This window comes from Prinia subflava, chromosome 1 (assembly GCF_021018805.1).
Source record: "Prinia subflava isolate CZ2003 ecotype Zambia chromosome 1, Cam_Psub_1.2, whole genome shotgun sequence".
NCBI classification, from domain to species: Eukaryota; Metazoa; Chordata; class Aves; order Passeriformes; family Cisticolidae; genus Prinia; species Prinia subflava.
In genome coordinates, this window is record NC_086247.1 from 34,487,629 (window position 1) to 34,503,059 (window position 15,431).

General features: G+C 39.1%; 1 protein-coding gene across 1 annotated transcript in view; it reads left to right on the top strand.

The window, feature by feature from the left end:
- CPA6 (carboxypeptidase A6) overlaps positions 1-15,431 on the top strand; it is an 83,377-nt gene that overhangs the window by 24,141 nt on the left and 43,805 nt on the right. The window contains exon 2 of the mRNA XM_063392876.1: positions 12,819-12,894. Within this exon, the coding sequence (XP_063248946.1) occupies positions 12,819-12,894 (76 nt within the window). The remainder of the gene's footprint in view (positions 1-12,818; positions 12,895-15,431) is intronic.

Sequence of the window (15,431 nt, forward strand, 5' to 3'; positions counted from 1 at the left end):
GCATTGGTCCTTACAGAAATATTTCACTGTGTAGATGATGAAGAGAGGTCTTCTAGAAGGTGATTTGTGTCTTTATCAGTTTGAATAGTCGTAAGATGCCCATCACTGGGCTGTGTCGGGTCAGGTGGCCTGGCAGCTGACAGCAGGAATAAGACAGCTCTTCACAATGTGCTTTGCCAAGACACGTGTGGTCATCATTTTTACAAAGTAGTCCCTCTCAGCACTTCAGAATTTGGTTTTGTGCCTGGTCTATTAATGAACTCATGTTGGTAGACAGGCAATGTTTTCTTGTGTGTCTACAAACAGCATCTTTAGTGTCTTCTAGCTGCCAGAACACAACAAAATCGTTCTGTCTATTCACAGCACCCTGGTGGAAGGTGTTGGAGGGTTACAGCACTGCTCAGGGAAGACCTGTGAAATTGGCCTTCTTTTCAATTGTGTTGAAATTGTGAAAAGTTTGATAGGTGCAGTTAAACTAAAAATTATTCTCTTAACCAAAAGCAGAATTTTCACTTTTTTGCTTAGAGGATTCTTACTACGGCATGCTGTGAGGTCAGGGTATTAGCAAACTAAGAGGCACAGAAGTTTGTGTAGAATTTCAAGTCGTCCCACACAAATAAAATAACTATTACCACAATAAAGAAGCAAATCCCAAGATTTCACTTTGAGATTTACTCAACATGTATCTCCAATATCCCTGAAGTCAGAAGTGATTTTGTAGAGAACTGACACAGCTTTAATCTAGTGGAAAAAAAATATTTCTCAAGCAGCTTATAAAAATGGGAAAATATAATTGCCTTAATGCCTGGTGCAGCTGTGTTACAGGAGCTGTCTTCAGAGAATAAATAATTTCATTGCCACTGAAATATTTATGTCCCTCCCCAGGCCTTCAGCTTGATTTTGTTTTTCAAATAGTATTCTGCATTTGGTGGGCTTTTTTTTTCTTCAGCACTATAGGTATCATTTTTCAGTGATAGGTCAGTTTTGTGTCAGATACTCAGGACTGATTTGAGGAACGAGAGGTAAAGAATTTGTTTTAGAAAATCCAGGTCAAAGGAGAGTCAGATTGCATATATGCATATCATGACTAAGTTCAAAGATTCAAACCCATCAAATTATGCATAGCTATCTTGTTTGTATGTGTGGATGTGTTATACCCCTCCTTCCCATCCATTCCTTGCTGTTCAGTGAGACTGAAAACTTACCATCTAGTATAGACATGTTTAGGTGTAGTATCCTGACATCTTTTTCATCAACACGCATAGCTGAGTGAGTGCAAGAACTGTGATGTGTGTATTACAACATCAGTAGGCATGAAGGCTGTCCTTAGTCTGCCCCTGAGAAACCTTGTGCCAGGTTGGAACCTAAATTTATGGCAATAAACATGCAGAAGGATATAATGTAATATCCTGATGGGCTAGACAAATGCACAGCCTTTATAAAGAGAGACCCATGTCCAGCAAACTGATTTTGGCTGGCTTTTACACCCCAGCTCCTACAGAGAGCTGACCATGGGTGTATCTGAGAGGCCCCTGATAATACATAAAGCCATTTCACTTTTAAAATAATGGGAAAAAAAACCCCAACAACAACAACCCCTCCACTTTCTCACTCCCCTAAAAAAGAATTGAACAGAATCCAGTGTGTTCAAGATGGAGTTTATCAAAGCAAAGGCACTTCTACATACCTATTGTACTGATGTTCCCAGTCCTTAAAATCAGTAATGAAGAAGATAATTATGGTGAACACATCAAACGCATTTTGGCTGGTTTTTTTTCAGTCTCCTGACATATACAAATACCTCCCCATGTTCAGATCCTGCAGGCAATTAGTGTACTGTTAATTTTACTTGGAAGGTGGCTTTTATATTCACATGCAGGCCCTAGATGGGGTTCCACATACATTTTCTGTCTTTATTCTTATCTAGCTTATCAAGGCTTTTGACAAAATATTGATAGAAGTTCTGCAAGCAATCATCTGCAGAGCTGCTGGTCTGTGAGCAGAGAGTGTGCCAGGGAAGACTGGGAGCACACGCCCAAGCTGGCAGCATGGGCTCTCCAGAGGGGCTGGTTCCTCCTTTTGGGCAGATTATCAAGGAACTCATATGGTATGAGAAACAAATGGATGCAACCTCTGTCTTTCCAAACAAAAAGGCTCCAATAAAAAAAAAGTTACAGAGCCTGAAAACAGCTTAAATGTATCTATATGAGCAAAAAGATTATAAATAGCATCCATAAAGCTGCTTGGAGCAGCTGGTTAAGTGTTTTCCTTTTTGTGTGCTAAAATTGTCCCACCATGGAAGGTTTCTAAACCTTGTCTATAAATTCATCACCATGGAAAAGTGGTTCTCTCCTTAGGAGAGAATATTCTGTGAGTCATCATAAGCTTTCTCTTTGTAGTACTACATCTAGTTCCAAAGAGTTGTTTTGAACTCTCATATTAAAAGATACAAACAACTGCCCTTTATCTGAAAATTTTAAAAATGTGAACATTAAAAATCTGTTCTCTTTAGTAAAATAACACTTCTTATTGCAGGCACATGCACACTTCACTAACAGGAAATTGGATTGATATCTGTGAGGAAAGATGGGTCAGTAAATACATTGCAATTTGATGTATATGTGGTGTAGAACTGTAGCTGCACTTTTCAGTGCATAATCCTTTAAAGTGAAACAAAATTCATGGAAATTACTTTTCTCTCCTTCTGCTTCACACATTTGATTTCCATGTTCACTGAAAATGTAATTAAACCGTTTTATTTTCAGATTTATTCCAAAAATTTTTTTGAAAGTTGATTTAAAGAAAACCCACTGCATAACTAATCATCCAAAGAACACCTTGTTTTTTTCAAAACATGTTGCTGTACAACACCTGACAAGTGCTAAAAGCAAAGTACATTTGTGAATATTTGCTACCCGACAGTGCAGGTTGGTTCCGGGGCACACACAGATAGCTCAGCAGTGTGCACCTTGCATCCTTTCTCAGGAAAGATGGTTGAACATGGTGCAGAACGGTCACACAGGATTCAGCTGGAAGCCAAGATACATCCAGGCTGTGCATTAAACCAGGAAATACTCCTAGGTGCAGCAGACCTTTGCAGACCTACTGCTAGGTTTGTCTCACTGCTCTCTTTATTCAAGATGGTAGAAAGAAAAAATGACACAATGTACCAGGGGTCATGGAGACCAACCATCCGGCATTTTTTATTCAAAGACTCTACTGTACATCTCTGCTTTATATATATTTCATCTGTTCCTTTCCTGCAGCATCATTTCTCCTGGGAAGATACTCTGCAGTACAGACTGTTTGAAGAGAAATTTGCAAATATCATTTGACCTCAGTCTCGGTGTGCAAGGTGTCCTTTTGCTGGGGGACTCTGCTCATTCCTGTTGTCAGAGAAACTCTACCTGGACACAAAGTATTGCAACTCAGCTCAGCACTGTCACCTTGCTCGTGTCCCTGGAGGGAAAATAAGAGGGCTCCCTATAAGACACTCAGTTGTGGCAGTTTTTAGCAGTTAGCATCATGTGTAATTATTTCTGGGCTTAGTGCTTGCAGGTGTACAATTTCTTCTCTGAAATAGCATCCTAAACTGATTAATGGTTCAGAATCCAGGTTTCTATTATGCTTATCTGAAGCACAGGAATAGCTAATTGTCCTGTAATGAAAAAAAAAAAAACCCTGCTGTTTTTCTCTTGCTTAACCTAGCAAGACTCCATGGAAATGAATGGAATTATGCCAGCCTATTGCAGTAACACCAGCAAAAAGAGAATTTCCTTTCAGGATTTTCCACACTTTTTTCAGTAAATTTGATGTATTCCCCAGCTTTGAAACCTACAGAACCTGTCCTTTTCCAGAATTGTGGAGAGGCATGTCCTGTTTGTCCTTGATTTGAATAGAGACACTAAAAGTGTACTTTACATGAATTAAAATATATAATCATTATGTGGAAGCAAACTAGGCAATAAGTGATGATGGAATAGTTTGGGGAAACTTAGTATGCTACAGACATCTCATGCAGCAGTATTTCACACCATAATATTTTTTACTCCATAAATATTTTCTTCTTTCTTGCTGTAACTTGCATAAATGAATAAATGCATAGAAAACACTAATGATAAGCCCTAAATTAAATCTAAGCTCACCATCTTGACATTTACTTTTTAAAATATGTATGAGGCAATTCCTCTGATCTTTTTTTTTTAATACACTTACAAACACATGCTTACAAGTTATTTGTGTTTCAGGGCTAAGTACAGTAATGAGTAAAGGCTTCCTCCTCTTATTGCTGAAAGACACTGTACAGTCATGAGGGCTTGAGGATCAGGGTCTTAAATTGAGCTCAAGAGATTGCCTATCAGGAATAACCAAATGCTTCCCAACTTGGTCCCATTCAGCAGCAGGAATTTAAAGGCTACATGCCTTTAAACCTCATTCTCTATCCTTTGAATTATCATTGCCTACAAAAAATACGTTTTTCTTTATTTCCAGTTATTTTCTGAAGCTATTTATTCAAGAAAGGTTCAAAACATGTTAGAAAAACTTGATAGCCTTAATGGCTGAGATAAAAGAACTAGGGTGAAATGCAATAGTTCAAGATCATACATACAAGAGTTTCTTCCTGCAAATCCTTTGGATGGATCAAGGAGAAAAAAAACAGCAATGTACTATTCAGCCACAGGATGACTGTGATTTGCAGTGTGTTAGGACCATGAAACTGAGTTTGTATGAGAATTTTCAAAGGAGTAACAATGCTTACCTAGATTTTGGTCCATATTCAGAAGCAGAAAACCAGGAACAGGTGCAGAGAAGAGCTACAGGAATATCTGATGAAATGATCTCCAGATAGCTCATCAACTAAAATTATTCTCTTACTCTATTAAATTATTCCTCCAAAGATGGAAATTTTTGGATTGAATAGATTACAAGCACTACATGTATCATAATGACAGGAACAGAGTACTATTAGAAAAGACCTGCTGGTCATAAGATCTTCCTCTTTGCTACTGAAGGAAACTATGTAATAAATTTGGCAAGTTTTTTCTCTGGGCCATCTATGGACATTCTGTTTAAATTAAATATAAATACAAATCGAAGTAAAAATCATGACTTATGAAAATAAAAGTAAGATTTCTTCTTCTCTGTTTTTCAAAGATAGAAGTATTATCTGATCCTTGAAAATAAGTCATCAAGGCAGATAAATTACATGTCCCTTTCAGTGGTCGTCACACAGTTGGAAATGTGCAGGTGGCAAGTACAGGTCAAGTAAAACCATAACTTATAAAAAGTGGAGTCCAGACAGCTTTTGTTCTACAAATTTTTTTCTGTAAACTTCAAACATTCAAAAGAAAGGGTTTAAACCTTACACTTGTGTGTGGTAAGCTATTTATCAGTATCAAAAAAATAGCTATTTTACTTACTTCTGGGTATAAGGGATTTTTAATATAAGCACGCTTTTAAAATATGGTAAATCAATTTTAGTGTTCTGTTGATGATAGTGCATACTAAACTTAGGCAATTTTATCAGAATACCACAAGTTTAAAATTTTCGTTAAAGACTGTAGAAGACTGCTTTCATTGAAAATATACCTGATATTTTCCAGGTTTGTAGCTTGCCTGAACAACCAAAAGGGGGGTTATTTCCAACCTTTGAGGATATTTCAAAACTTTATAGCTGTCTCCAAAACAATAGAGGATGGACATCTCTTGTTTGGACTCTTTGCTGTTATTCTACAAATATCAATACATTGGGAAAAAAAGAGATGTGGAAAATGTTAGATTATTTGGGAAAAAAAGGGGTTTTGGGGTTTTTTTTAACATCCTTGAAGGCTGTGGAGTAAATGCAGAATGTTTCAAGACTTAGGAAGAGCTGCAGAATTTTTTTCTGTGAAAGTTGTATATAGTGCTTTCCACCTATGGCCCCTGCCTCGTTCCCATTACCATGGCCATCAGGAAGTCTAAAAGCCTTGAGTTTATTTGTGTCTCTGTCCTCTCACAAGTTTAAAGGATGAGATCATCCCTGTTTATAGGGGTGGGGAGCTGAACCGTGCCTAGCCTGTCAGCTGAGCACAGCTCTGCACCCCAGCCCGTCCGTCAGGCTGTGCAGGCAGGGGTGCGCTCAGGTTCAGGCTGAGTGCCAGGCTTTGGCAAGGCTGTTTGTGCTTCAGGCACACCCACCACGACAGAGCCCAGAGCCCTGCCCAGGCCTCTGGAACAGAGCGGGAGGAGAGGGACCAGACAAACCAATCCACCATCAAATGTCTCTGAACGAATACGGAGTGTGTGGTTTTTAGACATGAATGGATACAAAGCACATGGAGCTCAGTGTAAGGAACCTTGTGCCAAGCTGACAGTGAACCTCACTGGAAATGACCTGTGATTGTTTGTTCAAGGTCTTCAAGGAAGTCTGAGTATAAAAACTTCAATGCAATCCTCTAGCACGGAACCATTTCACCCTTGTGCTCTTGATATCTAAATCCTGTAACAGCCTTCTGCCAGATTTGATGTTTCTTCTTTCACTGAGGCCAAGAGCAAATCTGCTGCACAGAATCCTGAGATACTTAATTTGGAAATAGTTGCTGCAGTTGTCTCAAAATGTACACAGGGCTTAGAATGAACTGAAGCAACTCTGAAGCTCAGAAAAGCCAATGAGCTTCTGTGTGGACTTCCAGAATGATGGCTGCTGCAGGGATGTGCAGGCCACAGACTGGACTCTAGCCTGAGCTTAAGCTAAGTGATCAAGACATGGCTAAATGATGGGGCATGACATGAAAAACTGCTGAATATGACAATGTGAGAAGCTGACAAAAAATCCAGAGTGCACTGTGAAGTACAGCTGGATCTTGCAGAAGGTGTAAAGGAGCAGGTATTCAAGAAAAAGTTGAATTTCACAGGTACTCCCTTTCACTGAAAGGCAGTACTCAAGACGTTTTTTGGGCAACAATACCTGGGTAACCCCACTGGTGATAGCATATGAAGCTGAGATTACCTAGAAATACCAGATTTGGGTACAGATATAGCAAAGCTGGAACCAGTTGGGGAAAGTAATTAGGGATGAGTTGTTTATTTGAGAGGAGGTAGTGAAAGCAAGGTAGTGTGGTGAAAGGGAGGATGAGGAACAGGAAAAGGGATAAAATGTTTGTAGCTGATGTAATCAGATCTGTTCAGGACATCAGCTGAGGAGTAAATGTTTGCTATAGTCTAACCAGGACATTAAATCAAGCTTGTCTGGCCCCACCACACAAGTTCAGCATGCCTCTGCAGGATGAAAAGGGAGGAGAAGGGGAAGCTTTCCTCTTTGGGCAGAGGAGCACCCAGATGGACAGATAAATATTCTGGTTCTGTCAGGCCTGTGCCAGGCCTATCCCAGGCCTGGCAGCATCACCATGTACTCATCACTTCCTTACAAAGCACAGACCAACTGACTTTATTGCCATAAGCCATGACAATAAAGAGGTAGATGGGGTTATAGCAGAAGCTCCTTTCAGTAATATGTTACCAGAATGATGATGATGATCCTTTCTTTAAAAGTAGCAGTAGTTCAAATAACATGTCATTGGAAGGATCGTATCCAAGTTAAACAATCATCAGCTGTTTCATGCAAATATGTTATTACAATATGTTTCTTGGAAATTACTATGTATGAGTATACATGCTGTTTCATTTAAACAGATTACTGCAGCCTCCCCTGGATCTTAATCCTGCACAGTTAGCACAATGTTTCCTCGTCATCTGCTTGCTTAATTTGGTCTGTTTGTTTAGGTGTTTATTGGTCTTGTTACTTCTTATTTTATTTCCTGCCCCGGACCACTGCCCTCTTTCTCTCTTCTTTTGCTCATGACTGGATGACACTTGATGAAGCAAGACAGCATTCATTACCATATAGAGTTCGTTTTTCTTTTCTGAGACAGAGACATGCACTGAAGCAGTGGGTTCCCACTTCTTGTGTTTAAGCTAGATGGCCCTATAGCCAGTGTTTATGAGAGATTGGAGGCCAGCTTTTATTGGAAAAGCTTTGTTCCTTGGTTGGAATCAAAACTGAAATTTTTGCAGATACTAACATTTCCATACCATATGTCTCTGAAATGAAGCTGTGCAGAGGAAGACTGCTAGTAATATAGCATTGCTTTCGTCTGTAAAGTTTCCTGCTCGGTAAAGAAACCATTTTTGCATCTGAAAAACATCTATGAAACTCAGATATTCCATGCCTGGGAATTAGAATGTAAGTTTAGCTTCCCAAGAAGTCATCTGTGTTATGCTGATAAATATAATGCAATAACATACTTTGCCTTCTCAGCATTTCTGCCTACATTACCCCAGCACCTATTTTTTGTTCAAAATTATAAATTAGCTAATTCTTTCTTATACTAAGAATGGTATTGGTTTTCCTGCCTTCATAGCTAAAAGGCAGAAAATATATACATTGCTATCTAGACAATACAAATGGTTTTCTCCTCTGTTTGGATCAGCAGCTGCTGTAATACAGAAAACCATAACGAATTGCTCAGGAAGTTCTGTAAAGTTCCCTTTCCAGATGTACCCACCAGGCCTCAGGAAGAAGCCCAGCCTTATTTATCTGTCTTGATTTTGTAACAGTATTGGGTCACAGTTAAAACTCTTCATCCCAGTAACGGAGAGAGAGAAAAGCTTTAATGTTTTATTATTTCCTAATCTTTTGACTATCAGAATTTAGTGGAGAAAAGGGAATGAAACAATTGGTTTTTCATCACAAATTATATCTGATGGCATATTTGGAGCTGACAAGAGGCTTTCATACTTTAGATACTTTCAGGTGTGTCATTCAGCCTTAATGAACCACTAAGGTGTAGCAACTATGGCAGCTTGTTCTCAAAAACTGTAATCCCTCCTCTACTATTAGGAATGGATGTCTGTAAGTGGGGATTGATTTTCTTTTCTATTTTTTCAGTAGGTATTTGATTTATAGCATATCTCTTCTTAAACTGTGTTTAAAATACTTGTAAAGCCTTTGTAAACATACTTTTATTAAATTCTGTGGGAGAGCAGAGATCTGATTAAGGTTCACATTAGTCAGGAGAATAAAACAATAAGAAGGATTTTCCTGGAGGAAATGAGGAATTTACATAAATGCAGTTCATGCCATGTGACTTCATCAGGAAAGTTTCATGAGAAAGAACTGCTAATTCCATCAGTAAAAAAGTTACTGTGCTGCAGAATCGTTTCTTTGGATGCATCTGGTCAGTTCATAGAGGAGTAAAACTATGAAGTAAATGGGGAAAAAGTAAATGAAAAAGCCAAAGAAGTAAACCAAGAGGTTTTAGTCCCCCTTAGCATCAGGGAGTATCACCCTACCCAGGGCCACATAGCATATTCTGTGTTTCAAAAGCAGCTGTGTCATTTTTTACCCTGTTCATGAAAAATATAAGGGGATGATGAAGGGGAAAAAAGATGCCATTGCATGTCAGTGCTGGCCAGCAGCTGGTCACCCATTTTGCTCAGACACAAGGCTGTCCCTGGGGACACCAGCTGTCTGGCTTCTGCTCTTTGCTCACTACGCTGTTTCAGTCAGTTCATTTACTGAAGCTCGTGTTCTGCTCTTGGCAAAGGCTTTCAACTGTGTTTACACTAAATTCAAAAGATCTCACTAAGTCCTAGCTTTAAATTCCATTAGCCTAATTGCTAGGGGTAAATTGAAAGTTTCTCATGGTGGATATAAATTTCTACATTAATTTATACAAAATATATTCCATGTTTCTGTATGTTTACAAGTTTTTTAAAATAGGCTTTAAAAAAAATTTAGAGGCATCATGGTTAGAAAAATAACCTTACCTGCATAAATCAGCAGACTGCTGACATATGTCTGCAGGCAGCAAAACTTTCCATATATATATATATATATATATATATATATATATATATATGATTACTTGCTTCTTTCTCCTCCACAGCTCAACATGAAGAATGGCAGGGGACCTTCACTAGGGGATGGTCCTGAGTGTTCAGGGTACAACTGCCATTTATCAACCACATTACTACATGATCTGATGGAGTTTGTGGGCTTTTAAATAGTGGAAACAGTAGATAGGTTGCTGAATTTCTACCCCAAATTCAATGGTATTGTATAGCATTTAAGGCAATCATTTGATTTCTTTAATGGAAATGTAACCAGAAAAACCATGAACCTAGAAAATTAGCTTAGAACTATGGGTTTTGACTTTTGATATCTGAAGTAAAGCTAGATTCCCTATCTGTGCTTTGTTGAAGAATACATGATGATTATCTACTAACTAGCTACTGTACAGCAGTGGGTGGTAGCAGACAGTTCTTAGGAATCCAGTGAATTCCCACATCTTGCACGCACAAAAATTCAAAGGGCTTTTCCATAATGGCTTAACAATCTTTTAATAAAATACTAACATCACCATGCTAAACTGCTGGTAGAGAGCTTGCTATGGGCTCTCTAGCAGCAGACTCAGCTGCAGCTTGAAGCATTTCCCAACAATGTGTCAAGTGATCAATCTGTCACAGCACCAATACTTTCCTCTCTAGGGCAGGTTTTTTCATCACCTTGGAAATGACAGAGTTGCTGAGCTAATCAAAGACAGTTCACAGTGATGTGTATTAATTCAAGACCATACCTAAGTGATATCCATTCCTTCAAAATTCCATTACAGCTGTGTAACACATGCTTAGCTACTTATTTCATTAAAATCTGGTTTTTATATGTTGGTTGTACCGATCCTTCCAGAAATGTCTGATGAATCTTTATTAGCTACATCAGCTTCCTGGGCAATCATTACTTTTTTATTACTTTCTTCTTAACACCAATTTAGTGTTTAGAAAGAAGTGAGTAATGGAAAAGAATATTACTGTTGTATGTATGATAAATTTAAAAGATCTATTTTCCTTTAGAAGATGCAGCAGTTGTAGTACTCTATGAGATTTATTCCTTTCTGTGCAAGCTCTGACACAGGAGGTTAAACTTGGCTTGGAAGCATAGTAATTTTCTCTGATTTTTTTTTTTTTTTGCTTTCAAATTATAACAAGAGAACTTTCAGAAATCTTTTTTCTTAGGCATAAACCATTTGTCCAGTAAGGTCAACAGCAGCCCAGGAGAATGGACTGAGGTCCACACCTGTGGGTACATCAGTGTTGTTGCAGCAGTGGTCAGTCCAACTGGACCAAAAACTTAAATGCCATGAAGGAGTTGGAAGGCTTGGGACCTGTCTACAGGGAAAACTCAGTGGAGTGAGAACCAAAACTGGAGAGCTGAGACAGAAAGAAGAATCAGGGGTTAACCAAGAGGAGCAAATGTTGATTATAGAGAAAGGACTAAAAAAAATAGGGGGTAAGGGAAAAATAATTCCAGAAACAGGTAATCCAATTCAGAATTTATTAGTACTGCTTTCTTCTGAACTGGCAGTATTTAATGCTTACCTATGTATGCATTAGGGATTCTTGCAACAAAGGGGAGTCCTACCAGAGCTGTAGCTGCAAATCACCAAAGGCAAGACCTGGTGCCTGAGAACAGCAGCAGCCTGGGAGCCTTCCTAGGACAGTGAGCCAGGAAGGGCACACTCAGCAGTGCTGTTTCTAGTTGGCCAGATTATCTTCTCAGCAGACTCAGAACTTTCAGCAAAATAGGAGTGCTCACAAGATATTTAAGGGACAAACCTCTCAAGGCCAAGGGAAATGCTACTGTGTAAAATTCCCAGATAATATAGAAACTGTAGATAAAAAATTTAAAAGGCATTCTGACCAGTGGATGGAACTGTAGAAATAAAGATAAGCATGACCTCCAAGGTCTCTTGGAAGAGAGGTACTGATTATCAACAGCACAAACTAAAAACTCAAAATGTAGGAAAATGCCAGAATTCACATTGTCCATATAAAGTTATTTCATCCTTCTTGTGTATGGCTGATATATTAGTTACATGATCATCCCCTCTATTTTCTGGGGTCTCCAGCATCCCATAGGTCATGGCAGATGGCAGTCATACAAAAGTCATTCAGTTTCTTGTTTCCTGTTAGCAGAATTAGGTCCATGGAGATCATAGAATGGCTTGAGTTGAAAGGGACTTGAAAGGTCATCTAGTTCCAATCCCCCTGCCATGGCAGGGACACCTTTCATGTCAACATGTTGTTCAGAGCCTCATGCAACGGGGCCTTAAACACTTCCAGGGATGGTGCATCCACAACTTCTCTGGGCAATCAGTTCTTGTGGCCCTCACAGCACAGAATTTTTTCCTTGTATCTTACCTAAACTTACCCTGTTTCTGTTAAAGAAAGTGAATAAAATCATCTAGGATTATCTAGAACTTCTGAGCATGCATGAGCAGCTATTTACTTCACAAAATTTGTGCAAGTTTTAATGAGTAAGCAAAAGGCATGTCCCAATATGAAGATCACATCTTCCAACACTCCTCTTGAATGCATGAGAACAATGAACTTCTCAAAGTCCATTTAAACATGAAAAAACCAATGTCTTTTACTTAATCTCATTCTCGTAAACATTAATCATTTGGAAAAATAAAATTGTTTTGTTCTGAGGCAGATGTTCAGTAGGGAAGATGTCAGCCTGAATGGTTTAACTTAGAAGGGATGAACAAAACATTTGCATAGAAATGGAAGGTCAAGCAGACACTGATCTGTGAAGAGCCAATCATTTCTATGGAAGTGCATAATCCAGCAGCAAGTTTAGAAGCAGAGCTCCAGTTCACCTGACATTTCACAGGTGCTGAAAAAAGCACAATTACAGTAGCTATCTGAACTTAATTACTTTCCCTTTGAACTCCTGCAAAGAGTCTTAAAGTGCCAATTCAATTTTCTGTTATTGGCAGTGATAAAGTCATACGCGTTGTTCCTGAGAGCAAGAGGGAAACACAGATCCTGAGGGCTGCACTCAACAGACTTAAGGTGAGTTTGATTATTTTCATCTTCTTTTTCTGATCTTTTTTGAAGACTGTAGTGGGTTAATTGACTTGCCTTTCATTTGGCACTTCAAATTATTATCTGGAAAGAAGTCTTTGTCCTTTAAATTCCTAATTCGCCAATAAAATAGCATAGATATTAGATTCATCATGCCTGACAAATTTAACAACACTTATTTTCTTAAATTAATACAGGTGCCACGCTTGTAAATTTGCTTTCTTTGCTCTTCCACTTCCTGCTAGCATACATAGTTGCTTCATTGTCTGCTCAGTGATGTTACTTAAAACACTGAGTTAATCCAAGTTGTGAACACACAGAGGAATATGAGCAACGCTTCAGTTCAAGAATCTCTCTGGCAGAATAATTTTCTAGAGGCAGTGGACAGAGTGTCTGAGGTAGCAAGCCATAATCTTTCTTTGCTAGCCTTTCCCTGCAGATATGGATGAAAAGCAGTGGTGCCACTGCAGCAGTGCAGCACAGGGGCCCTCTGCAGCATGCTGCATTGCTGGCACACGCAAAGGCAGAGGCAGTCTTTCCACAGCAGTCTGCCCCACTGTCTCAGAGAATGGGGACTACTTGTAAGCCAGGTCTATAGTCCCAAAAAAAAGGACTGTACCATGCACATGCACCACCCCCAGGCACTGTGGGAAAGGGATAAGTTTCATTATTAGTCATCAAAACAGCCTGACAGGAGCAGCACCATGGGAGTAATAACTTGATCAGTATGTTGAGTGCCACAGCATTTGGGGCATGTGGAAAAGCTTGGGCTGCTCACTGCCTTCAACTCCAGCAAACTATGAGGCAGTCTGTGATGTAATTCTGCCTCCATTGTTGAAATCTTACATAAATGTGTTCTCAGTGAGAACAAATGAAGGTGCATATAATTTTCTAGTCCAATACTTAATATCTAAGAAACAAGTAAATCAAGTCTTTGTCTGCATACCAACTAAAACAAAATAGGGTGTTAGAAGAGCTCTTACACCCTCCTGAAACCCTCCCATCATTCAGTTATGATGAAGCTTTCTTGCTACTGTTTTTTAAAGAAAGAGGACTGTGCTACCTTAGGTACCTCAGCCCAGGAGAAGGCTTACTGCTGTGAATACTCCAGCAGTCCAGACATTGTCACCTTGCTAGCTTTAAGTAAGACAGCTAAAGCTGTCTTCATCACATCTGCATTTCTTAACTCTGTGTTTGGTTAGTTCCCCATTCAAGATGCTGTACTTTGTAACCCCCATTCTCAAGACATCCATCCTGTGCATGTTGCATGAAAAATTTCAGTGTTCAACAGAGGCAGTGTCATGATGCCATGGATTACCACACTTTGCACTGTAGTGCCCAACTCTCCTCAAGAATATTGTCTCATATTTGTTTCTGCACGGCTTATTAAGGACCTGACCCTCACCTGTGAATGTTACTGTAACACCCCAAAAAGGATACTTGTTTGTCTCCCAATTAGGGTAAAAAACCTAACTGTAAACCCAAGCAATACATGTAGAAGCTGGTTTTTGCATTAATTTCTCCCCCCTGGATGTTGGAACATAAAGAAGCAGCACATGTGTTTTTTCAGTTTTCCTCATACTGTAAACCCTGCAAAGCAAAGGGGTTACTCACCTTCCTGTAACTGTTTCTCATTACAGAGCTCCCTTAGGCTCCCAGAGATTCCTTCACTCAATTCCATCAAAGTGGGAGCAGTAGAAACTTGAATAAATAATTGCATACTGTAACTCTGAGAGCAGGATAATAAAATTTTGGCAAACTTCATTGGAATCTGACCAGTTAATTAGAAAATGATTGATTCTGATGAGAAACTAAGCTGAGGAGATTGAAAGGAAGACTCAAAAAGAGAGAGTGTAGTGACACTCAGTTTCATGAACACAGGCTGGGTTTGGCTGCATGTCAGGTCATAGGGCTCTTCCATTTGCAGCTGCTTCATTGCCCATCTGCATGGGGTGGAAGAGACACTCAAGTGGATAACAAGTAATAGATATATCTAACGTTAATTTATCATAGTTCCACTCCACAAAAAAATTTCTCAGTTTATTGCCTCATGAAGAAGTGGATCAATAATGACACTCCTCAGAAATGCCCAGTCCTTACAACACCAGCAAAAGTCAGTTGTGGCTGCAAGTCATCAGCCCCTCTGGAGAACCATGTATTTGGAGTTGTGCAATCTTTAAGTCTCCATATCAATTCTCCCCCATCCTTCTTCTGCCTCCAGACTTCCAGAGTTGAAATTCAATGGACAGTGGATTTATGTTGTTTTTTATATGAGCTGTTAAGCACAATGTTGAATGCTCTGGAGAAAAGGGGAGACAGTGAACAAAAAAACATCCCAAACCCTCAATAGTACAAATTAAAGTTCAAACAAACCACAGATATAGTCCTGTTGCCATCTTAACACAATATGCCTGACAAACAACAGAAACATGAGCAGGAGTGTCAACAGAGACATACAAATTGCTATAATTACCAAGACTACACTTTGGATTTTTTCATTTTTGAGTCAGAAAACCAGAACTGGT